Source organism: Musa acuminata, chromosome BXJ3-3 (genome assembly GCF_036884655.1).
Source record: "Musa acuminata AAA Group cultivar baxijiao chromosome BXJ3-3, Cavendish_Baxijiao_AAA, whole genome shotgun sequence".
In the NCBI taxonomy this organism is placed as follows: domain Eukaryota; kingdom Viridiplantae; phylum Streptophyta; class Magnoliopsida; order Zingiberales; family Musaceae; genus Musa; species Musa acuminata.
The window spans coordinates 9343033-9367086 of record NC_088351.1 but is presented as its reverse complement, the minus strand read 5'-3'; the positions used below and the strand labels follow the sequence as shown (position 1 = coordinate 9367086).

General features: G+C 41.9%; 4 protein-coding genes across 6 annotated transcripts; 2 read left to right on the top strand and 2 right to left on the bottom strand.

Moving 5' to 3' along the window:
* Positions 1–1186: 1186 nt before the first annotated feature.
* On the bottom strand, positions 1187–5235 carry LOC103978001 (probable inactive purple acid phosphatase 29). Its single transcript, XM_009393695.3, has 4 exons — positions 4858–5235; positions 3270–3661; positions 2475–2925; positions 1187–1642 (listed from the first exon to the last, which is right to left on the bottom strand). The coding sequence occupies exons 1-4, from the start codon at positions 5195–5197 to the stop codon at positions 1611–1613; spliced, it is 1215 nt and encodes a 404-aa protein (XP_009391970.3). The 5' UTR covers positions 5198–5235; the 3' UTR covers positions 1187–1610.
* Positions 5236–5929: 694 nt separating this feature from the next.
* Positions 5930–10793, top strand: LOC103978000 (uncharacterized). Of its 3 annotated transcripts, none has more exons than XM_065144705.1 (3): positions 5951–6075; positions 7630–8031; positions 9948–10793. In XM_065144705.1, the coding sequence occupies exon 3, from the start codon at positions 9954–9956 to the stop codon at positions 10503–10505; it is 552 nt and encodes a 183-aa protein (XP_065000777.1). In that variant the 5' UTR covers positions 5951–6075; positions 7630–8031; positions 9948–9953; the 3' UTR covers positions 10506–10793. The 3 variants fall into 3 exon arrangements, with proteins under 3 accessions (XP_009391969.2, XP_065000777.1, XP_065000778.1); XM_065144706.1 differs by lacking the exon at positions 5951–6075 and having other exon boundaries at positions 7630–7667; positions 7772–8031; XM_009393694.3 differs by lacking the exon at positions 7630–8031 and having other exon boundaries at positions 5930–6075.
* A 271-nt stretch (positions 10794–11064) lies between these two features.
* Positions 11065–16759, bottom strand: LOC135634319 (histone deacetylase complex subunit SAP18-like). The gene is made up of 7 exons (XM_065144707.1): positions 16601–16759; positions 14043–14162; positions 12201–12233; positions 11893–12003; positions 11717–11812; positions 11398–11472; positions 11065–11312 (listed from the first exon to the last, which is right to left on the bottom strand). Exons 2-7 carry the CDS (start codon positions 14151–14153, stop codon positions 11280–11282), a joined length of 459 nt encoding a protein of 152 aa, XP_065000779.1. The 5' UTR covers positions 14154–14162; positions 16601–16759; the 3' UTR covers positions 11065–11279.
* A 4064-nt stretch (positions 16760–20823) lies between these two features.
* LOC103977998 (protein SHORT INTERNODES 1-like) lies at positions 20824–22645 on the top strand. The gene is made up of 2 exons (XM_009393692.3): positions 20824–21895; positions 22093–22645. The coding sequence occupies exons 1-2, from the start codon at positions 21310–21312 to the stop codon at positions 22488–22490; spliced, it is 984 nt and encodes a 327-aa protein (XP_009391967.2). The 5' UTR covers positions 20824–21309; the 3' UTR covers positions 22491–22645.
* The last annotated feature ends 1409 nt before the right edge of the window (positions 22646–24054 follow it).

Genomic DNA, 24054 nt, shown 5'->3' with positions numbered 1-24054 from the left:
ATCTTATTGGATTTGATTAATTCAAGTTTTACATGATCCACGATAAACATGATTAATTCAAGTTTTTCTTTTTAATCATCATGGCCACTCCTGATTTGATAAACATGTTCTTTTAATCATAATTTTTTGCTACATTAATCGGACGTGCATCATTTAAGCAGCAATATAATACTAACCACACAATTAAAGATAATATGTTAAGTGGTATTTGGTAACTATAGATTCTTATTGGTTGGAAAATAAGAGAATGACCTTACAAATGTCAGAGTGATCATTGGCAAAACTTTCTCTCGAGTCTGTGTGTTTATAGCGAAAAAGATAGATAAATAATGAAATGAATCTTAAAAAGGATAAAATTGTTTGGATCACACAGACTGACCCTTATATTCGTATGAGAAACAATAGAGCCGAGGAGGCATTCACTGTAACAGAACCAAACAAACCATAACAGATGAAGCAAAAAGTATGTAGGGCGATAAGACATTACCAACACATCCAATGCTTTTGAGACCAGGAGAAGCCGTGAAACAAAGGGTAATAGATGATTGATTGATTGATTGATTCCAGGTCTTTCCTTATCATCCAGGAGGCCGCGAGAGAGGGGGATGACTGCGACGAAAGACAGAGGGGAGGGGGAAAGAGAGAGAGAGAGAGAGAGAGGCGGGCGTGACGGTGACTAGTCTCGCCGCTGGCGATTAGGAGGAGAAGAAGGGAAATAGGGAAGATGCAGAGGGCATCTACGTCTATTACAATGGAGTATTTTAGAAATATAAAATAATATAACATGGTAAATAATAAAAAAGAGATTTAGTATAATAAAAAAAAGAAAAGAAAATGGAAGTTACGATCGTACAAGCAGGAGGGAGTGCTGCCGTGTCACGTACTCCTCGGCCGTGATGCATCTCCTTTCTCATGTCTATCGAGTGTGTCCTCCGATGATGGCATTTATTGGGCGTCTCACATGAAAGCCACCAAGGCAGGCAATAATCCTCACCCAGCATTCTAAACATGTTCCAGTAACATTATATCGAGATAAAGACCGTGTAATTCTGAGCTGCTGAACAATGAATCCGAAGAAACATTAATCGGTAAACGAGTGCTCCGAGCAGGATTTACCTGTCAAAATTATATTATCGGTAAAACTTCAATAGGTTGACGCAAGGGAAAGTGCAAAAGAAAAGAAAAATGGGGAAGAAATTGTCATCATCATTTCATCAATAACGTTGGATCACAACAAGTTAACCACTGGAAAATTTCCAAGGATAATTCTTAATTATCACACAACGGATGCTCTCATTTTATGCAAGCATTAGACAGACAAAGAGATGCAAGCAACATAGATAGCCATCACAGATCAAGAAAAGGAAGGAGGTAGTTTGTGCCATCTTCCATTAGATTTTATCTTGACTAGTGACTGGATGACACAAGTAAAAAACATAATACTCCGGGAGGCAGTATACCTGCCTATATAATTTCCATCTGCTTATTCTGTTTATGAAAGAGTGTTCTTGATGATGGCCAGAAATACGGATGGGAGACTTGTTTCGTTCACCGACCACGACCAGCAACTCCTAATCTTCTTCCGCAAATTAACTTGCAAGCAACCCTTCTCAATTTTTAGTACTTCTCTTCCTGCGCCTCCCTAAGCATGCCAAAACAAGAGAAAGAACAAAACATTATTGGTTTTTTTTCACAAAATTCCCTCCTAAGCTCCATGCCAAACAAACTTAAGATGGAACTGTTCGAACATTTCAATATATTCCAGGAAACAAACATGTTTGCCGACAGTTAAGCGAGTATAACGTAGGCCAAATAGACCCACAAGTTAATTCATGCCACCACCATCAAGACTTAGGATAAGTTAGTTGATTTGTTTTTGCAACCAAAAGATGAAGCACTTACACATACCCACTTGAGAGAATTAAGGAGAGGTTCAAAAACTTCAGGCAACTCCCTCAGTTCTGGGATGTCGTGGTCATGCAGTGCGTTAATACATATATAAAAAAATTACAATTGCATGCTTACAAGAAAAATGATCAGATCTGGATACATTATTTAGGCAATCTGGTGCTTTCATGGTATTGATGAAACTTAGGCCTCTTACCGGATACAGTCTCTTTTAGCTTAATATTTTATTCTTTGTCCAAATTATTTTTCTATAATTTGATCTACTTCAACAGGGAAAGGAGGGGTGACAGGGTTTTACTTTTACAGTTTGACAAACGTCTTATTTGCCAAAGAAGGTAAAGAAAGAAAATATATTGGTTCTTCTACACTTCATGCGATATCATAACCAAATGTCACAGAGCAAATAATCCTAAAAATATTAAGTGTTGGAAATTTATGAGATTTCTATCAATCACTGGCAAATTCAGGTCCAAAACCTCAAATTGAGTGGCTACTGTATCATATAGCAAGATCTATTATCTATCTTTTAGGCAGTAAGTATCATGAGTGGAGGAAGAGTCGCTTACCATTATTTCCCTTGCTCCAAAGGACTTGAGAATCGATGGTGGAAAGGTTCTGATCATCCAGGCGTTTCCATGTCTTTATTGATTTCACTCCTTGCCACTCACCATCCACTGTCTTCTCTAGATATGCTGACACCACCCTTGCTCTTCTTGACCACCCAGCCTTCCCATAGGCATGGTAACCAAATCCACCAGCATAGCAGAGTTGAATTCCAGTCAGCTTTCCACAGAAGTCATTCAGGTGATCATGCCCGGTGAAAACAGCCTTGACATCACCGGCTTCAACCATTGTCGCAAAAAACCCTGAATTTATGGATGCAGAGCTGATCCCCTCCTGCCTCACCCCAGTAAAATTGGATGCATCAAAACTGCTGTATTCTGGCAATGGGATGTGGAAGTACACAAGGCCAGGTGCAGCATTCTTTTGTGCCTCTGGCTTGCTCATATACTCTTTCTGCACGATATCACAATGCTCAAATGCGTAAGTGCATGCTGTAAAAGAATTATTTTAAAATTTTTTCTTTTATTTTTTTTTGAATAATAAGCTGAAAAACAGTGTCATCTAGTGGAAATTTCCTCTTAATTCAATTACGTGTAGTGCACAAGAAATCAATGAAAATTAAATTCCATTCTAACATGAGATACTTCAGGAATTTTTATGCATTGGACAGTTATTATGAGTGAGACCTTGACTGCATAGTATAGATTTGTGAGTACAACATCCATCAAGTGTGGGAATCATTATACCATACAAATATTCTTAAATGATTGAGGAAGACCATTTGCTTATTAGAGTACCTGCAAGCGGGAGGAGGTTCGCTCAAACCAAAGTTGCTGAGAGGGCTTGATCCACCCATACCCAGGGATTGAGGGAACCGTAGAATAATCACCACTGTCGAGGAAGTAGAGATTGAGCACTGATTTGTTGGCCAAAGATGAACCCTCAGACCCATATACCTCCAAATTATAGTTACCAAAGCCATCAATATCAGTGCCATCCGGGTTGAGCCTTGACAGAGTATGGCGCATTCTGACGATGTGGCGCATCACACCCTCACGCGATAAGGTGGATTCCTGGTCATGGTTACCCAGAACCGCTGCCCATGGGAGCTCGAGAGTGACTGCTGGTGCAAATGCCATGTCCAGTGACTTTGCTGCATCAGTAGCATCAAAGCCAAATATGTTGTCACCTGTTCCAACAAGAGTCAATATATCAAAACCTAATGCAACAATATCCCCTCAGTGATTTTACAGTAGTCCCAAAACCATAGAAAATTAGACAACAAACGAATTGATAATACAAAGTGGATGACATATTTGACACCATAAAGGAGATCATAATCAAACTACCCAGGTCATACATAGTCTAAATTTAGTTGGCTTCTACACTGCCTCTATATGGTTGGTATCGGATGAAAATTGCACTTCGTGGAGGCTTATAAACCAGATAGCTTAGTCAATGTGAACCTGACCCTACTAATAATTGTGTCAAGTCCCTAAAACATGATCCGTCTAGTACATGGATATTTAAAACTGATTTTCTTGAGCCATATAAATAATAATTCACTACATGGATTCGCCTGTGCATGATCCAATAATAACAATTTGATTGATGTTGATCCGTTAATAACGCGATCTTACCCATTTAGGCAACCCAAGAATGACATGATTAGAACCCAAATATGACACTCATAGCATGCTTAATCCTATTATAATCAGGCCAATTCAAGTTAAGTTTAGATGTTTGTATCCCAAGTCCGATTGTGTATTGATTAACCAAGTTAAATGTGTCAGTCCATCAAGGACCAAACACATTTAAGTCCAACCAGAACCTACCAACATGTACTGTTGCCAACATTTGCAGCAGTAAGATGCTATAGACAAAGTTTAAAGTCACATTTATGATTGTAGAATGGTATGTTTATGGCATTAAACCATTTCAAGGATGCCGAAAATTCCATGAGCAATCCACTTGTCAAAGCTGTCGAGGGCATATTAAAGCAGGATGGAGCTCCATTCACATCCTTGATTCGTCTCATACTCATCATCCACCTCTATCCTTCAAGATTAAATGTCCAGTGGTCCCTCTGATAATAGCCAATTCCTGCTTTCCCAATAGCTATTTGCTTGCGGCTGTCGGCATGAACTGAAGTCAGCTAATATACCGAATTGGTGGTCCTAACACGGCCCTAATCAAAACTGTAGGACAATGTCATTATCTGACTACAGTACAATCTCAACCAATGCGCAATCATCACCCCTGAATCGGTCACTTCCTTGATTGAGATCTCAAACACTCAATACCAAGAGAACTTAATCGATCAAAGCAAAACCCAAAGTATGAAAAGGAAAAGAAGGGGAAAATGTTGGGGCTGAATGATCGTACCCGTGAAGACGATGAGATCGGGGCGCTCGGCGCGGATGACGCGGTTGATGAAGGCGGTGGTGTTGAGATCGGAGCAGGTGGCGGTCTGGTTGGGGAAGACGTCGAGGCAGCCCGTCGATCTGCCGTCAGCGTAGTGCATGTCCGCCACCTGCAGAATCTTGAACTCACCCCGCCTCCCTCCACTGAAGCGAAGGCCGCCGGGCGTCGCCGCAGCACCACCTTCCCCTCTTCTCTGAAGACCAGATCGCTCTTCTCGGGAATCCACGGAGACATCGGCAGCAGCGGCGGCGAGGATTAGGAGGAGAAGGGAGGAGGAGAAGAGCAGCGAGAAGGAATCCATCGCGCTTTCACGCACGCAACAGACACACGAGCGTCTCGAGAGGGGGATAAATAAGCAATCCAAAGAACGATCCACCTCCTCCTCATCGTCATCCTCATCATGTTGACTACGAAGACGCGATGGCCCCACAGCCGGAATGTCGCGTCATCGTGACTCGTTCCTCCTGTCGAGTCAACCCGGGAAGAAAACCTCCTCCTTGGAACACTCACGAGGGCCCCACGTCACCCCTGGGGCTGCGTGAACGCTGGCGGATCAAAGCAACGGACACAGACTGAATCACCCGCCATCAAGGTCGTGAGCGCTGACATCAACCGGGCCGGTATCAGGGATGAGCCAATCCTGCAGTGAACAGTGCTTTTGAGACGCGTAGGCTGCTACTGTGGAGGCGTGTGGTCCAGCTCGTCCGATGATTTCAATGGGAATAAATGAGGAAGCAACCACCTCAGTGGCTCAAATTTAATGCATTTAAGTCGGAAGGGAACAATGCATGTTTTAAATGACGTGTCCTCTCTAAGCACTGACGTCAACACGATCGTTTGTTTCATTTGGAAGACTGAGAAACCAATTCCCCCCTGACTAAGTCAACCAATCTGACCTCGTTAGAATAAATGAGGAATCAACTCTCATCTGACTGTCAGTTTGTACATTAATAGGCCCAAGACAATTGTGGGCTAAAGTTAGCCCACAAATGCACTCAGTTCTTTCCTTCGGATATGGGCCGAGTGAGGGCACCCTCTAAGCCCAGTGCTGGCTAAGTAAGTCGCACGGCCTAATCGAGGCTTTCTTCCCCGTCTCTCCGAGGGTTTGGTGGCAAACGAGGGTTTGGTGCTACGATCTTCTTCCGGTCGTCTGCGAGACCAAGGAGCGCAAGAATCAAGGTAGTTTGTCTCCACGTTTAACGATACAAGAGGGATTTTCCGATGTTCTTAATCTCGATGTGTTATATGAGGATCACTTGGCGTCTCTATTTGCTTCCTTAATGAGTCGGAGAAACAAGATATCTCTGGGGGACCTGATCTACCAAGACGGGCTACATTCATAGCTCGGATCTTCGGGATGCGTCCTTCTGATCGTTTCCGTTTCACATTATGAATCGGAAGCACATTTTTGGTCAAGAAACAGTTTATATCGAAGGACTGCGTGAAATGGGTTCCTGTTCTTCGAGCAGTGGAGGACCTTGATCGAATTCTATATCGATCATGCTTTGGTTGATCTGGTTTTGACTCAATACCATGATCTTTCATGTTTGCCTAGAAGGAACAATGGATGAAGAAATTAGCAACTCTTTTACCATTCACTAATGACTCTCATGATAACATTACTAGTTTGGTAGGTTTTACAATTTAGTAATTATTTGAGTCAAATTGGCCAAAAAGAGTCTGGTTTAATTTTAGCAAACCCACAATGTCGGAAAACCAAGGTTGATCTAGTTTCCTGTTCTTCGAGCAATGGAGGACCATCGAATTCTATATCGATCATGCTTCGTTGATCTGGTTTTGACTCAATACCATGATCTTTCATGTTTGCCTAGAAGGAACAATGGATGAAGAAATTAGCAACTCTTTTACCATTCACTAATTACTCTCATGATAACATTACTAGTTTGGTAGGTTTTACAATTTAGTAATTATTTGAGTGAAATTGGCTTGGGATCAGATTTGGCCAAAAAGAGTCTGGTTTAATTTTAGCAAACCCACAATGTCGGAAAACCAAGGTTGATCTAGTTTCCTGTTCTTCGAGCAATGGAGGACCATCAAATTCTATATCGATCATGCTTCGTTGATCTGGTTTTGACTCAATACCATGATCTTTCATGTTTTCCTACAAGGAACAATGGATGAAGAAATTAGCAACTCGTTTACCATTGACTAATTACTCTCATGATAACATTACTAGTTTGGTAGGTTTTACGTTTTAGTAATTATTTGAGTTAAATTGGCTTGGGATCAGATTGGCCAAAAAGAGTCTGGTTTAATTTTAGCAAACCCACTATGTCGGAAAACCAACGTTTTGGTCTAGCAGGTTTCCAATGTCTTATTCTTATGGTTTATAGAATTTGTTACTAATTATGGGAACTGTGCCTTCAATATTTTCTTGAAGTGCCATACTTCCAATTTATGGTGCACAAGCTACCCAGAGGGATTATGCATCTGCCAGAAGTGTGGACCATTTGGAGCTTGACCTTGTTCATTGTCAAGTCCTTAAGTCCCTTAGCAGATAGGCCACTTGTGGCATTTAAGAATTCTACTGATATAGAAGTTGAAGTATCGACATGCAATGCTCTCAGTTTAGTTTGTTTGATGTCCTATACTTAATGTGGAGATGCACCTTGTAGCCTAAGTTTTGTCCTTAAAATTGTAGCAAAAGGTATCAGATCAATAGATTTGTTTGTCACATATGCTTGTCAATCCTAAGAACTTCAAAGCTTGCAGCTGATCTAACTGATGCTGGGAACTCCATCGAAAGAGAGGTATTCATGAAATGAAGGATTATATTGACAGCCTCAAATATGCACCACTTGATTCAGGAAACTGTATTATGCACTATGTTGCCTCATTCACTTGACTGCGCTAGGGTTTTGCACATCGTAAGAAGCCCAAATCAAGAAAATTCAGTGGGACATGGACAATGTAAAGAACAAAAACCATCCCTCAAGCAATCAAAGGAATTTCATCTGATATCAAGATATTTTGTGCAAGAAGCTGGTGAACTATCATTACCATTGGAGATTCATGCTGGTTAACATGCTTCTCCTTCTAAAAGAACAAACCAGGAGAGCTTGAATTAAGAACTCCTTCTGTTAAGGATAGCCTTCAAGTTCGCCGAAAGCAAATGTACGTCCCTCTTATGTTTATGGTTGATTTATGTGGTTTGCAAGTTACATCTTGGTGCTGATGAAAAGGATTTTCCTAATCTGGCAGAAAATTATATTTCAATTTTCTTCAAAGCAAAACCAGGAATATTGTAAAAAAAAAAAGAGCATGGCAGCAACTATAGAGATCATCAGACATAGCTGATGTATCATGTGTGATTGGGTCGTTCATGGCAGCCATGATGGGAAATTATTTTGATTACAATCTAGTTTTTATACGATTTATGGCGGGGAAAAATCTGTGTTGGGTTTACAGGTTTACTGATAACTGATGGCTTGATTTTTTTTAAAATATAATATTCTCTCATGAGTAACTATAGGTGGGAAGAGGTGACTGTCTTTTAATTCTGATTGTCAAGGGGAAGATGGAACTCATGAATCAGAATATGATAATCAAGTGTTTTGTTAATCATTTGATATAATTGATCGTCATTTTTTTGTTACCTTAGTAATATGTTCCATTGATGATGTTGATGCAAGCATATTGTATTGGGTCACTCTATTTATTTTTATCCCATAACAAATGACAGTCATGTAGTTTACATGTTCACTCCTGAATGTATAATTAATTATTTGGATACAAGCAAGGATTGTAAACTCAAGTATTGGTACCATGGGTCATGGCTAAGATTGGTACATTTCTCTTGGCATCACAATGCATGGCAACATGCCAACCAATTCAAACCAATTAAATTTCTTATAATGTGTTATGCCTGTGATGTGGTATAAGACCAGTTTCTCAGGTGAGTCATACGCTAAGCCCTTAGATTCAGTCCTTTTATACAAGTGTCTTTTCTCCAAGGTTTCTTGTCTGTCGTAGAAGTTTTGTTGATGAGCACTTGGATGCTCACCTAGACGCTTGGGCAAGGCAAGGCAAGGAATTAGCACCTCTAATAGTTCCGGATGAGCAAATTGAAGTGAGCGTGGCCTAGGCGCATGCTCGAGCTTAATTGTTGGGCAACTCGAGCGTGTGCTTGCCTTGCCCCAACACCTCGAATTGGTACAAGGCAAATTGAAGCAAGTGTGACCTTGGCGTGTGCTTGATTTAAAGCCTTCCCTCGTAGACCTTGTCTCATTTTGGAGGATTGGGTTCGATGAAGTTGGTTCGGTTGAACCCCTTTCAACTAAGTAAAGCCTTCCCCCGTAGGCCTTGTCGACGTTGTCTTGCTCCAATGACTGAACTTGGTGGCCCTAGGTTCGTTGTCACTGTGGAAACCTTGCCCTAGCCAGATCCCTTTTGTGAGTGAAGGAAACCTAATCCATGTGATCAGCAATCCTTTTCCCTGTGCATGCAAAGGTGACCAATGGTTGGAATTTATTCCCAAGGCGACCCTCTAGGTGGTGCCTCCCCTCTCGCAAATGGTGGTACCTCCTCTCACCCCCTCCCGGTGATGCGCCTCTCGCCTTTGCTTCCCCTTTGGTATCACTCTCCCTCTTTCTCCTTCTCCGCCAACCCTACCGAGCCTCCCCGATTGCACCCCTTCCTCCTCCTCTGTTATCGCCCTCGCTGAGCCTCGGTTGACAGCCCCCTCCTTCATGCTTCGCCCCCCCTCTCCTTCCCTCCCATTGTCTCTCTCTTTTTCTCCTCCATTGCCCCTCGTTAAGCCTCCTCGGTAGCTCCCCTCCCCCTCCTTTATGCTTGTCCCCTCGATGGGACTTTGTATGGGAGTCATTTTTAATTTAATGATCATATTTTTTCCTTATTTATATTTTTTATAATTTTAATATTCGTGAGACTCTCGTTTCGCTCGAGCAAGTGTCTAAGCCAACATATAGTGCACGGAGCATTTTGGCGCCTAGCACCTTTGACTACATTAATTTTTTATTTATTTATGAAAGCATAATTTGAAATTTGAACTTTTGAATGTTCTGTTGCAGTCAGAAATGGTGGATGCATATACAATTCAGATAAGTTCGAACTTAATCAATCAACTAGCCGGTGGTGAAAACAAAGTGAAGAAGAAAACCAAGAAACCCAAGGCAAGGGTCTCAGAGGAACCGCATCAGCCTCAAAGCAATGTGAAGCCAGCTCCTGGCACACAAAAGAGCAGCCCAAGTGGGGCATGGCCGCCGCTTCAGCCTCCTGTGTTCTTCGCAGCACCCCCTCCACCCCCAGTTGTGATCTCAGAGTTGGAAGCTATCCGTTCAGTCCTAGAGGAGAGTGAAATAAGAGTGGAGAAACTGGAAAAGCAGGGAGATAAGATGATTCAGGAGCTGACTCAGAGAGCAAAGGAGCTGCGGGACAAGGAGTTCAAGCTGCCCTATCAAAATCCCACCCCCTGTACAGCTGAGAGAGAGGCTTGCCTAAACTGTTACAAGGAACATGAGACAGATCCTCTGAAATGTGCCCGAGTGGTGAAAATATTTGCCCGCTGTGCTCGTCAGGCAAGACTCCATGGCCAATTTAACAGTACAAAAGAAAAGGATGGATTTTAAAGCTTAATGAGAAATGTGTGCCATGGGGTCTTTGTGGTTCCTTCAGTATAATGTGTCTTAAGATTCAATAATCAGGACCAAACAACCAAGTTGCTATTCGCATGTCCCCATTTATCTGATACGCTTTTCCATTCTGCATTCGTTTGGGGACCTCCGAGTGTGTGCACAACTTGAGATATGCAATGCCTGCTTGCATTTTATTCTTCTGCTGAAAAATTTTGGTAAAATCGTGGATGTAAAGATACTTTTGTTCCAAACATACTTCTTAACGCTTTTGTCTTCTGGCTATGAATGGTTACCCTCCCCTCCATGGTGCAATAGTTTTTTTTTTCTCTTTCTTTTTTTAAATCTTGAAGCAAATGATGATGAAAGCAGTAGTCAAATAAGTCAGTCTTCCTGCTAATCTCTCTCACGTTCATCTTGAGCTCTTAGGCATCCATCTGGCTCTGTTTTGCATTGGCATTGTTATTCATGTTGAGATGGTAAACTAAAAGCATGCTGTGGGATCCAAAGTAGGAAACCAGGAAATGAGATGGCGAACAAATATCACTTGAGCACATAAACCAACCACCGAATACGTTTTTGAAGCTTAACAAATTTGGAAGCATTCTTACAAGTTAGCATTTTGTACAGCTACAACAGCTGGTAGAAGAGTTCAATAGCAACAGCCCTATCACCCTACCTTAATTCTTCCCCCTCCCTAAGTCGTAGTAGATAGTTGCCGGGCCAATCACATCTAACACAGGTATCCACTCCGGCCAAACAATCTCTCCTCTACAGGATGGCAACACTCAAATAGTCTCCAATCTTCACAATAAGAGGATGTCAATAGATTAGTCTACGCTGTGGGGGCAAATTGCAAGCGGTGCCAGAATACTCGTCAGCCGCTTACCTGGAAGCCAAGTTCAGCTAGCGTCTTTGCATCATCCAGTCGTCTCCCGTTTCCATGTGAATAGGTCATACCCACCTTCAATGTCAACAAGTAATTCCTTTTTAGCAACTAACAGCATCAAAATGTACTGCTCGGACAAGTACTAACAATCTACAGTCGTTCACTACAAAGGAATCTGGAGAAAAATTATCAGGGTGGTGCACTTCAAACACAACGGCAAAACAAATAGCTTCTGATGAAAGAAAACAGTGTAACAACAGATGATTATAAAGTTAAACAATGACTAAGTTTATTCTAAATAAAGAGACAGCTTCCTTACCGGCCTCACCACAAAACGGCCGTTCTTGTCCGGGTACACAAAAGCAAATGAGAGCTTGGCATCTCTTTTCCTTGCTTCCTGAGAAACCTCTTTGACCTATGAAATGAAAGAAATTTTGGTAAAGATATTCCAAGAGTTTTGCACTATGAAAAGGAGGACTTATGAGAAACCGTTACCAGGTCAGTAAGTTCTCGAAGTGTAGCATCCTTCCATGTATAAATCTGGACCTCATCTTTTGGTTCCTTTCCTCTCACCGCAAAGTCTTCAGCTGGATGGTGCCCACCAACCTGTCAGAGTCACAAGTAGTCACACCACAACATTATACAGCAATATTAAGAAAAGTTCTTCCATCATAAGGATATAATCAGATGAATTTTTCAATACAAACGAATTTGAATACATGAGCTACAAATCAGGTTTGTGAGAGGCCACATCACTCCTGAAAATTTTCAACATCTACAAAAGTTACCAAAGGCATACACACCTTAGTGAATACTCGAAGCAAAAGAGGGCAAGTCTGCAATTTCAAGAAGAAATATGTTAGTACAACACTTCGTAAGAATATAACTTGAATCAGAAAGGAAGTGACATTTCAAAGGAAAATATCACTATGCTCAAATCTAAGTATAAAATTAAATGCAGGTATCAAAAATTAAAACCAAACAAACAGACAAAAATATCCAACCCTACATTAAGAACATTTTTGTTAGATACTAATCTAACAACCTCTTCTCAATCAAAAAGCTGAAATGAAGATCTTATAGTCTAATGCTTCCTATTTGCATGGGACAGAAGTCCAACGTCAAGTTCTCTTGTTCTACAAAAAATATAATGAAAGAGAAACTGGCATTTAGATTGGAGTGGGACAAAACCATTGCTAGAGCAATTAAGATAAAAGCATTTACTACTGAATCAATGTAAATCAATCAAGAAAACATTAATTGGTGAGATATTTTTCAACAGTAGATTATAGCTGAATTGGATTAGTTCTGAATAAAGAGAGATTCTATAAACTGATCATAATTGGAGTAGAAAACCAAAGCTAGACCAACACAAGAGAAAGGAAAATGAGTTGACTGCTGACCATGATCCATAAATATAGTTCTTATGCGGACGGTCTACTTTGTGATGTTCACAACAATGGAATGATTAAGCTAGGTTACAATCTAAGCAGCTACTTACTTCGATATACCTATAATTCTTGCAATCAAGCAATCAACGGTTTATTGAATTAGATATAATGGAACACATGAAGGAACTTCATTCTTTAGTAGCAGGAATCCTGCATAAGCACTAGATCATCCCCTTCAGAATCTGTGGTTCGGAAGTTTTGTAGGAACCAAGTTTCTAATATTCAAAACTATGATATCGTAGTAATTGTAATATTTATCTACTGATATTTGAAAGATATTGATCTCGTGGTAAGCAGATCCAAATCCATCCCATGCAATTGCTATGAACTCTAATCAACCAACATATTAAAAAGGAGAAAGGAGTCAAGTGACCATCCAAGGAAAGCATGCTACAAAGGTGGGTGTTGCAATGTGGTCATATGCAGACCAATTTTGACCATGGAAGGTGTTGCAGCAAATTACTAACATGGTAGGTTAAGACCCTAGTTAGTTTTGCGCTGGACATGTGCAGTGCAGAATCATGCAGCAAAAAGAAATAGCACAAAATATAACTAATAAGGACCAAATATGAGGTTATAAGTGAATGAAAAACAGCCAGAAAGGTGACTGTGTGAAAATTACTTAAATGTTAGGTGAATTAGGAAATCATAAACGAGCAGGAAAAAGAAAGATATACAGAATCAGCCAGCCACAATAGAACCTTGCTTTGATCAATTTAAACCACTGTGAATTGTAAATACCTCATAGTTATAAGCAAATTTTTAGGTCACAAAATGTAATTCTATTACTTTTTTTGCAATTATAATTTTAGGACAACATTCAAAGAAAGCTTTTGGTTTCTTTTCTGCCTTCCATTCTCTTTGGCCAGAATCAGAGGGGTCTAATATAATTCTCCCTACTATAAGTACTTTTTGGTAATTTAACAGCTAATTCGCAGCCCAGTAATCTTTCTATTTACCCTTTTCAATTTTCAGGCCAAAGAATATATCTATAGTTCTTTTTTTTTTTGGTTTCTTAGGCAACATAAAATTGTATACAAGAAAGAAACATGAGCAACAATTAGAAGACAAAGGAAAGGAGAATCAAAATTCGAAATAAAACAATTAATTGTCAGATGCTACTTCTAATTTTCAGATTCACAAAGTGAAAAAGAGAGGAAAAGATATCACGATGAAATGGAAGAGAAGGTGTACCTTCTCACGATCTATGGGTTCACGTGAGCGAGCTGTTGGGGGAGGACCTCTGGGTTGAGGAAGTGGTCCAGGTCTAGCTTGTCTATTCTGTGCTTCGACAACTCCAGCCATTTTCAACCTCTATGGTAAAATTAGAACAAAGAGGTACAGTGTATAAAGCCACATGATATTAAAAACAAATCCTCAGAGGAGACAGAAATTAAATCAAGTGATGGAGCAAAAAAGTACTCACAGATGAAATGAGGGTAACAACAGCAAACTCAAGATAATAAAATAAGCAACAATTTTCAAACAAATTAGCTCATGCTTAGTAAAGCTATGAACTTATACGGAGTTCTATTCACAAATGTTGCAGTAAGTCTTTTCCTGGACGCAACAGCTCATGGCAAACAAGAAAATAAAAATTCACAAGAAACTAGACCAGAATAGATCAAAATAAATCTTCGAGAGCGAGGTACTGTCATAACGGCAACTTGAATGATCATGGAGCCAAATATCAAAAGAAACTGTGTTTTCGACTAAACATGAGCGATAAAGAAGGATCATAGATGTCTCTCTACAGAAACTACTCAGTATGTGCAAATTAATGACCTTCAAGTCTCCAGATGCTCACTAATGTCATATTGAACATTAAAGAACATCATATAGATGCTTGAGGTAAAAGGTCATTAGTGAAAAATAATAGAACACTAGCGACAAAGAATATTATACTAGAGAGGGAAAGAAGGATTGCTTGTTTCTTCATTATATAATGACCGTCGCTAGTTTTTCTTTCTCTAGTTGCATATATGGTTGTGTACATGCAGAAAAGAAAACCAGACAGACAACAAAAAATTGCTTTGGCAGCAACCTCACGGCAGCTGCAAGGTTCCAAAGCCTCTCGATGTACATGATCTAAAATGCAGCAACCGTGTCAACTCAGCTCAGTCATGAGTGCACACTAGACCAAAGATGAATTTGAATAGATGCCTAGAGGTTGGCTAGGACAAAACCTCAAAATGTAATTGCACTTATGTGGCCCTTCAGAAGTAAAGACCAGGGTCTAATGCAATAAAATGAAACCACAAAACCTTGCTAAACATAAAAGCAGCATACTGCCTGTTGCTCATGAGAAAGATTTTTGTGGGCCTTATAGCATAACATAACGCAAAGAAAAGCCTCTGAATCCACATATTTGAAATCAACAATGAAGCCAAGTAACAGATGCTTAATTGTCACCACTAGATATTATTACCCAATTCTGGTATTATTCATATAAAGTAACTCCTCAAATGTAAGAAGGATAAAACAATAGGCATATTTATGAACAGCTAAAAAAATGTATTATTTTAAATTGCAATTGTTATACAGTTAATATTATTCTCTCTTGATAGCTAAGCTAATGAGCACAGACAAACAAGGTGTAAAGCCAACGTGAAAGTCGACTGAATATTGAAGATGTAAGAGCATGATCTTGATTGAGAAAAAGCAATGAAGCTGCAACAATACGGTAGCCAAGAGGCCTGCTTGTGTTGGAGTCAAGAATCTTCTTAATGATAACCAATAACCACAAACCAAAAAATCAAACTCCAGATCTGTATTATTTCAGGCATGCCATTCTAGATGAAGTTGTGATTCCAGAAAAAGAATAAATGTAAAAAAATCACTTATGAGAATAAAATATTACACAAAACTAAAATCAAATTCTAGACTGATATAAAGCATTACCAATATAAACTATACAGGACCATAGGCTCTGCAGATGGAAAAACAAGTCAGAACAATGATAAAAGAACATTCAGATAAAATGCAGTCCTCCATTATAAACAATCTTGATCTAGTTTCCTTTCTTGACTTTGGGACACCGAAAGCACCATACTAATATGGATCTTAAATATGTCATGTATTACGTTTATCGAATCAACTAGTCTATCTCGATGGAATATCATGTGTGAGATATGGAACCTAATCCAAGATGCTTCAAGGCATCGTATCCTTTTCGAATGAAAAATGGGGCATTCTGTTGCATGGTGGCAAAGATTCTTGTTGTACTAAGATCGTAGGATACCAGTTTAAAGATATCATCCTTCAAGAAACAACGTTGTATCGCCTTAAGAGCTCGTTCTCTTAATGGAATCCTTCCAAGCTCGTCAGAAACCAGAAGACAAGGCAACGACGGCAGAGAAAGCCAAAAGCAAACCCTAGACGTATATATCGTCTCCATGGTCCCTACCCTCTCAATCAGTTTTGCCCAACTCGACACGCAAAGAGAAGAAAGCCCACCACAAGGTTCAAGATTCTTTCATCCCCGTCCTCTCCTATCCTCTCAAAACCTCTTTTCCCAAACTCGATAGGCAAACAAAAGAAAAGCCCTAATCAAGGTCCATTTTCCCAAGCAAGACTGCCGTTTACGCTCACACTTTGTGGATTGAAGGCGTTGAAAGGCGCAAGAACACATTTCCTTCTCTGAAAGGAGATAGAGAAGCTCGATCGCTCAGAGAACCACTAATGCGAGCCCGATCGGCGTCGCGAAGACACCGCCGATGCGATCCAAGAGAGGACAAGAGGAGGGAGGATACCTTCGAAGCGTGCACCTTCGAAACGGGAGAAGCGGATGGCGACGGCCAACGGTGGAAACCGCAGTTCGACTGGACTCCGGTGACGGCGGATGGGCTTCCCAAGCGCAATGGCTGCCGCAACGAGAGGTCTCGGAGACCTTTAGTTAGGGCGAGCCGTCAAAGTTGCGGGTCGGATGCTTGAGAAACTATAATTCGTGACCCGTTAACGAGACGGGTCGGATGGATGCCTTTCCTTTAGGGAATAGAATTAATTATAAACGCTATCCAAAGACTTAGTTGGGAATATTTAAATAAGGAGAAGATAGCTTTCAGTCTATCATATGAACAAAGAGAACAGTCGAAGCAACTCATCATTCTGAGATAGAGATAGCTCGTTGCAATTGTGCCTTGCAAACCAATGTTTCCTTACTTTTCATGGGGTACAAATCATGCTGAGAGGAGAGGCCGAGTACATGCCACGGTATTGCAGCCTCCTCGGCCGTCTCCATGGCCGAGGACAGCTTCTTGATTGGCTCGATAAGACGCAGATCGCCATCAGACCATGCGTTATGATCATCGTCCATCTCATGAACACTCTTCGTTAAGCATTTGCACCAGGAGACAAGTCCTCACGTCGTCCGCCGGGAAGTCAAGGCGACCTACGCGCTTGTTGGTGCAGACTCTTAGATACTAGACGGAGTGAGTCACCTGACGACGAGAGCGAAGAGGGGTGAGCCGTGACCGTCGCGGGGAGACGAGGTGACGGATGAGAAGACGACCGGAGAGGGAACAAGCGAACCTTAATCTGAGTTTGAGAGGAGGAGGTGGAAAACCTCAACGGGTGCAGATTGCAGATACCTTGTAAGGAGTGCATGACTAAGGGAAATCCTTGTCACTAAGAATTATATATGATCTTGCATACCCTTAATATCAAGCAAGATTTAGATCGACCACTGTGGTCCTGAATAAGGAGGATTCATGGCAGCATTCTATGTATATACATTCCGAAGCTGATGCTTTTGTGATTGCTATTAAGATTGCAGCCATGCTTAACTTACCTTAACATGGTTTCCCCACTGCAACAAAAAATTCAGGCTTGAGAATGAGTAATATATATCAGCTCAAAGTTTTGAGCTTTGAATGCTCAATCTCTGATTTCATACATATGCTACTAAGATTTATAGCCATGCTTTTCCCACTACATCATAGTTTCAGGCTTGAGAATGAGTAATAAATATCAGCTCAAAGTTTTGAGCTTTGAATGCTCGAGCTCTGATTTCATACATACACTCATAGTTTCACTTAAATATGTGTGTAAGTGCAAAACTTCAAATAAAGGATTGAATATTAGATTTGATGAAAATGTAAATGATGGGTTGCATACAGATCAACCGAGGCCCTAATATGAGATCCGCGCCTCTGCTGACAATTTGAGCTGACCTATCTATCTGCAAATCATTATGTTTTCTAGCAGTTGATCCCAGAAAACAAAATTCAAGACTGCACTTGTATACGAGTATGAAGCTAAATATGGATCAGAAATCTGAAGGTTTCCTCGATGCTTCAAATCTGCTGATGTTACCTGTTGTTTGTTGATCATATTTTCTTGATGGATTTGTTCATCATCAACCTGTTTGCTCCCATATAATGGCTTAGACTGCACATCCAGGCTTGAGAACCAGCATAGTTAGAATTATCTTGAGAATGGTCAATGAGAAATAGTCAAAATTCATACCTTAAATATAAACTTTTTTTCTTCCCCCCTGGGATAAATTTCATATCCTGCCATAAATAGTCAAGTAACTATATATCTCTTTACTTAAATATATATTTTATATATACCTAAACATATGAGGCAGATAATTCAACTCGGTTCGAGCTGAACTTGAACAAGACCGAGTTTAGACCTAAATTGAAATGGGTTAAAATCATACTTTAACAAAGCTTAACTAGGTTGATAAAATGAAGTCTAAGGGGAAAGTACTGGAGGCATGTTTTGAGAGATTACTGAAATCACAATGGAATTTCTGGATGTTGTAGCTCTTCCCAGCATCCAAATTGCCAAGGAATGTGCATGATATAAAAGAAGTAAAAGAAACAAATGAACTTTGTCTTTGTTGTCACAAGGAGAAAACAGCATCTTAGTTTCTTATTCATGCTTATCCTTATAGTCATGAATCCATTGATAGAAGAGCCCTAAAACCAAAGGAACTGACCTAAGTCACTAACCCTAACCCTAACCCTAACCTAATCTAAGCTTCAGAATCTTTAGGCCTAAGAGTGGCTGTGCCAATGGTCTCAAATTATTCCAACATCTCCGACAATACAAAGGGAGGAATCATATGGCCATCACCTGTGCGAGGAGGGGTGTCACATGCACCCAATTACCACCTCGTTCCAACTCCAATATGGCCTTGCGGTTGATTAGCCACCCAACGTGAATGCTTCTAAAAGCTGAGAAATAGTTTGTCTTCTGAAAAGGAAAATAACAATTAAGTACATAAAACTCTAATTAAAATGATGAGAAAAAGGGTAACAATTTCATGATCTCATTCTAAGGTGCATCATTCTCGGAGAGTGTCCTTGTACATAAGAAACATGTAAATTAATTATTTGTCCTTGGAATTTTGTTTTGAGCAGTGCATTGTACTGATTTCCACGTGCACCAGCTCCATGCAAGTGTATGTGTCATGCTTGATAGAAGAAGACAAGGGAGATCTAGTGGGTGCACAAGAAGATTACAGAACATGCCATGGATGAATCTTCACTGTTGCATAGAGTAATTTTATATACCACAGAGAGAGAGAGAGAGAGAGAGAGAGAGAGAGAGAGAGAGAGAGAGTATTGCTGGACTCTTATTTGAAACTGGACTTCTTCCCACTAATTACTAGCTCAAATCATGAGAACTAAACAACTTGTGATCTGTCAAATACCTAAGGTAAAAATGATGACCTAAAATTGTTCTTGGTTGGGAGGTAGAATAGTTCTTTCAGCTGCACCACACAGGAATGGATGGACAGGGAATATTAGTAGCTGCAGGGACGACATGGATATTATCCACTTTGTCATCAAGCAACACTGGTTTGTGCATATATATGAAGTGAGATAGTGTGGCAGCAGCTGTTGGTTTGATGGGAAAGTGGTCTCAACACTGAATGACGAATAGGTTACAGCTATATATATATATTATGTGGACGGGTCACGCATGCTAGCTTTGTACGTGACAGTGTACCATGTACTCTGTGGTGGTCCAATGGCCGATCGAGTTGCGTTGGATCTATATATATATATATATATGCGGATCCTCGAGCTTATCGGGCTTCCGATCCTGGCTAGATCCGATCGATAGCGTCACCTGATGTTGCTCGCTCTCGGTGCATCAATATTCGGGCTGGCTGCGAGGGTGCGGTGGCAGGATACGATGGGCTCTTCACATGCACCGCAGTGACGTGGGATTCGTCTCTCATTACCGTGCACGTCTTTTAAAGCCGCTGGTCTCTTGATTTCACCAGCTGCTGCTGCTGCTTCTTGCTCCTGATCCCAAGGCACAGGTAGTTAAATCCCCTTCCTCCCCCTCGCAACATGTGACCCAGAGAGAGAGAGAGAGAGAGAGAGAGAGAGAGAGAGGAAAGGGAGGGAAAAGGGAGTCAACCCGGGGGAGGACGCACACGGCTCGAGGAGTTGAGAGAAAGAGAGAGAGAGAGAGAGAGAGGGAGAATACAATTATTGGGAATCCAACGTATCTATGGTACAGTGACTACGCTTGGATTTTAGACACCATCCTAAATGATTGAACAGGTTTAGCTTCGAAGGAAGCGAATTATGTGTCGTTGATACAACACCAATATTTGGGATCACGATGCAGGGAATTGAGTCCGATCTAAACATATGGGTGGTCAACGATGGAAGGACAGGGGAACGGCGGAGCACGTTGGGGAGGTGTCGCAAGTAACTGGAGAGGTTGGACGTAGAGAGAGAAGGGAAGACAAGGAAACAGCTCGAGGCTTCAAAAGAGGGGGATCGCTCCGTCACGCAAAAGCAGCGGGTTTTCCGGTCAAAAGAATGGAGGATCCGACGTCCTGACCCACGCCGCGTGGACTGTCCTTCGCCGTCCGCGAGTAACGACGATGAGGGATTTCTTTTTCTCGACTACCATCGTTTTCTTGCTTCCGCAATAATGAGACAAGCGAGACTTTACTCTCTCTCTCTCTCTCTCTCTCTCTCTCTCTCAAGCGAGAATTTCTGGTGTTTAAGGTGAGTAATTAACAGGTGTCGAGAGAGAGAGAAGGGGTGTGGGGATTGGGGAAAGTGGCGGAGAGGAGAAAGTAGCGAGCGGTAAATGGGAAATCGAGGCCGCAGCACAGCCGTCACCATGGCGGCGTTGCAGCAGGCTCTCTGATTTCTTTCCCCCCTTAAACTAGTATTGGTTTCGGAATTCAAGAAAGAGAGACTAGAAGAGGAGAAGGCAGAGAGAGAGAGAGAGAGAGGTTGACAGAGAGAAGCCGGCAGCATATACTGCTCCACTCCTGCTGCTGTGGCTGTGTTCTCAGAGACAAAAGCAGCAGCGGAACAAAAGAAGAAGGAACACAGCAGAGCTGGCAGTGACCATTCCCGCGGCCCTCTTTCCTACCCCTTCTTTCTTGCTCCCGCCCTCCCTACTGTGATCGCTGTCACACTTCCCCTAGATAGCAAGGGGGAGGTAGTGAGCTGTTGTCGGTGGAGGGATAATTATGGCGGGATTTTTTCTCGGAGGGGGCGGTGGCAGCCAGCAACAGCGTGGGGATCAGCAAGCCGGAGGGATCCCTCCGACGGAGAGCTTCTTTCTTTACGGCGGTCGCGGGAGCCGGGGGGAGGACGTGGCTTACACCCGAGGCTTCGAGCTGTGGCAGCAGCACCAGATCCAGCGGGATCACCAGCTCTACTCCCCCGCGGGCTTCCCGAATGAGATGCCGTCCGTGGCGTCGCGGCCGACGCGAGGAAGCCTGGAAGGCGGAAGCGGGGGGATGAGCTGCCAGGACTGCGGCAATCAGGCCAAGAAGGACTGCGCCCACATGAGGTGCCGGACCTGCTGCAAGAGCCGCGGCTTCCAGTGCACCACCCACGTCAAGAGCACCTGGATCCCCGCCGCCAAGCGCCGCGAGCGCCAGCAGCACCTCGCCGCCGCCGCTGCCTCGGTGCAGCAAGACCAGCGCCACCGCGGGGGCGGCAGATCCGCGGCCGAGGGCAGCAGCGGAGGGAGCGAGCCTTTCAAGCGTCCCAGGGAGATCACTGCCTGCACCCGAATACCGAACGCCTTGGCGACCACCACCACGTATGGTACTACAATTTCCTACTACTCCTTAGCAGCGCCTAACACTGTCGTTGTTATCCGCACCACTATTAGCAGAATCCTTCGCGCAGCCCCATTCTCTCTACTCCTCCCTCGCTGCCCACCACATGTTCTCCAATTTACCCTTTCCTTTCTGGCACAACAAGAGTCGGAGTGCTCCTATTTACTTGACTGGATGTTGCAGGAGGAAGCCTCGAGCCGGAGAACTTGCCGCCGGAGGTGAGCACGCAAGCGATGTTCCGATGCGTGCGGGTGAGCCACGTGGACGAACCGGACGACGTGTACGCGTACCAGACCGCCGTCAGCATCGGCGGCCATGTCTTCAAGGGAATACTCTATGATCACGGCCCCGAGGCCGACTACCCGTCGTCGTCCTCCTCTCGTTATCAGCTCCACCACCGCGAAGGCTCTTCTTCTCCAGCGCCAGCAGCTGCTGCCGCTGCTGCTATAACCAATATCAGCACCGGAGACGCCACCATTGCGACCGCCGCTGCAGCCACTGAATTGCTCGAGCCTTACCCGACTCCGCTGAGTGCCTACATGGCCTGCACCCAATTCTTCCCCCACCAACACAGACAATAGCTGAGAGCCCAAGGAAGAGGATACCTCAATCACTGTCTTGTTATCTGATGTGCCTCATCCGGCCACCAATTTTCTTGTACCAATCGCCACTCCTCCTCATCTATTGGCAATTGTGTAATCTTTCCAATAATTTGGAGTACTCTCTTTCATGATCACTGTCGCATCGTCACTCTTCTCCTTCCTCTCTTATCAGCATTCTCTGCATTCTTTCGACGTTTTCGGGTGCTGTGTCTATAGTTTAGTCCCAAGTAGAAGGCTGTTTACCGGGATTTGCGGGATATGCTTAGGATATTGAAATGGACCTGCGTGCAGTTTGGACTGCTGTCAGTGAGCTGCAACCCAAGAAATTAAACTGCATCGTTCGCACAGTTCCAACCTCAGCAGTTATATCTTGCATGGAAACCTTTACCACTCTTCTTGATAGCCTGTGGTGATGTGTTATATGGATGTGGATGAACACTAACATGTTTGCTCCTTCCTTAAGGTTGAAGTCGTTCCAAACTCAGAGGGGAGGAAGAGAGAGGAGATCCACAACAAATGCCTGTGGCACAAGAAAGGTAGGTTGGTCTTAATTATATGCTTTAGTACATACTGTACAGTGGCATGAGTCCTATTGTATTGCTTTTCCAAGGTTGCTGCTTTCTTCGTTTTGATTTCTCCTTCTTGAATAGTATACTACTTTCCAGGCCACTTGCTGATCTTGTCAATGCTGCTATTTATATTATCTTTCCATTGTTCTGTTTTCCATCTATTCCTTATCTTATTCAAAATAGCAGATAATAAGTTAATATCTGCTTGGAAATACCATCATGAGTCCACTTTTGTTGTAGAAGCAGACAGGGGCATCATCTGCAACAACAAATTATGAATTAGGTGGAGAATTTTGCTTCCTTTGGAACAATGCAAATAACAAAAAAGGTATTTTTATTCATAAGATGATGAAATTGTGGCAGAAATCAACATGAAAGCACAATCAAATATTCTTAACTTAGAGTATGGGTCTTCCAGATATTTAGTTGCTTTCTTAAATCATGTTAAGTGGTCTTAATTTGTTTACATCATTTATTTGACTTTGGCTTACAAAATTAAAGCTGCCACAATTTAGAAGAAGAACTATTGATGCATAACTCACCTGGTGATTACTTGTAACATTTCCCATCTGAATCTTCTTCTTTCTTTGGTAGCTAAGAGTTCTTATCTTGTTATCCTAGCTCTGATCCTGCATGCTTTTTGCACATTACAAAATCATTGGTAAGTTATAAAGAACTCTAAATTCTAGGGTTTTGCAATCATTCATGACCTTGATTGCAAAGTATTAATTACTATGTATGCTGCAAATTAAAGATTTGTTGCTGATTTTATATGAATAATCTTTAGTGTGTGCCAGCAATGTTTTATATGTCCTTATAGCTTAGAAAAAGATTGTTGCAGACATAACTTAATAGTTTGATTTACATACTTCTGCATTATATTTAGTCATTTTCCTTGATTATTTCTGTTTCTCAAAAATGTGACAAAGGACATGATTAGGTAACTCATTTTAGATACCTTTGTGCTTTGTCTT

What these genes read in the sequence shown, in the direction of transcription:
- LOC135634319 (XM_065144707.1), bottom strand. Translation starts at nt 14,153, where the DNA reads ATGGCTGGAGTTGTCGAAGCACAGAATAGACAAGCTAGACCTGGACCA. An exon ending in TTCGAGAACTTACTGACCTG is followed by an intron (nt 11,813 to 11,892) that starts GTAACGGTTTCT and finishes TTCATTTCATAG; the next exon opens with GTCAAAGAGGTTTCTCAGGA. An exon ending in TAGCTGAACTTGGCTTCCAG is followed by an intron (nt 11,313 to 11,397) that starts GTAAGCGGCTGA and finishes CTTATTGTGAAG; the next exon opens with ATTGGAGACTATTTGAGTGT.
- LOC103978000 (XM_009393694.3), top strand. Translation starts at nt 9,954, where the DNA reads ATGGTGGATGCATATACAATTCAGATAAGTTCGAACTTAATCAATCAA.
- LOC103978001 (XM_009393695.3), bottom strand. Translation starts at nt 5,197, where the DNA reads ATGGATTCCTTCTCGCTGCTCTTCTCCTCCTCCCTTCTCCTCCTAATC. An exon ending in GAACCTCCTCCCGCTTGCAG is followed by an intron (nt 2,926 to 3,269) that starts GTACTCTAATAA and finishes GATATCGTGCAG; the next exon opens with AAAGAGTATATGAGCAAGCC. An exon ending in TTGGAGCAAGGGAAATAATG is followed by an intron (nt 1,643 to 2,474) that starts GTAAGCGACTCT and finishes TGGCATGCTTAG; the next exon opens with GGAGGCGCAGGAAGAGAAGT.
- LOC103977998 (XM_009393692.3), top strand. Translation starts at nt 21,310, where the DNA reads ATGGCGGGATTTTTTCTCGGAGGGGGCGGTGGCAGCCAGCAACAGCGT. An exon ending in GGCGACCACCACCACGTATG is followed by an intron (nt 21,896 to 22,092) that starts GTACTACAATTT and finishes TGGATGTTGCAG; the next exon opens with GAGGAAGCCTCGAGCCGGAG.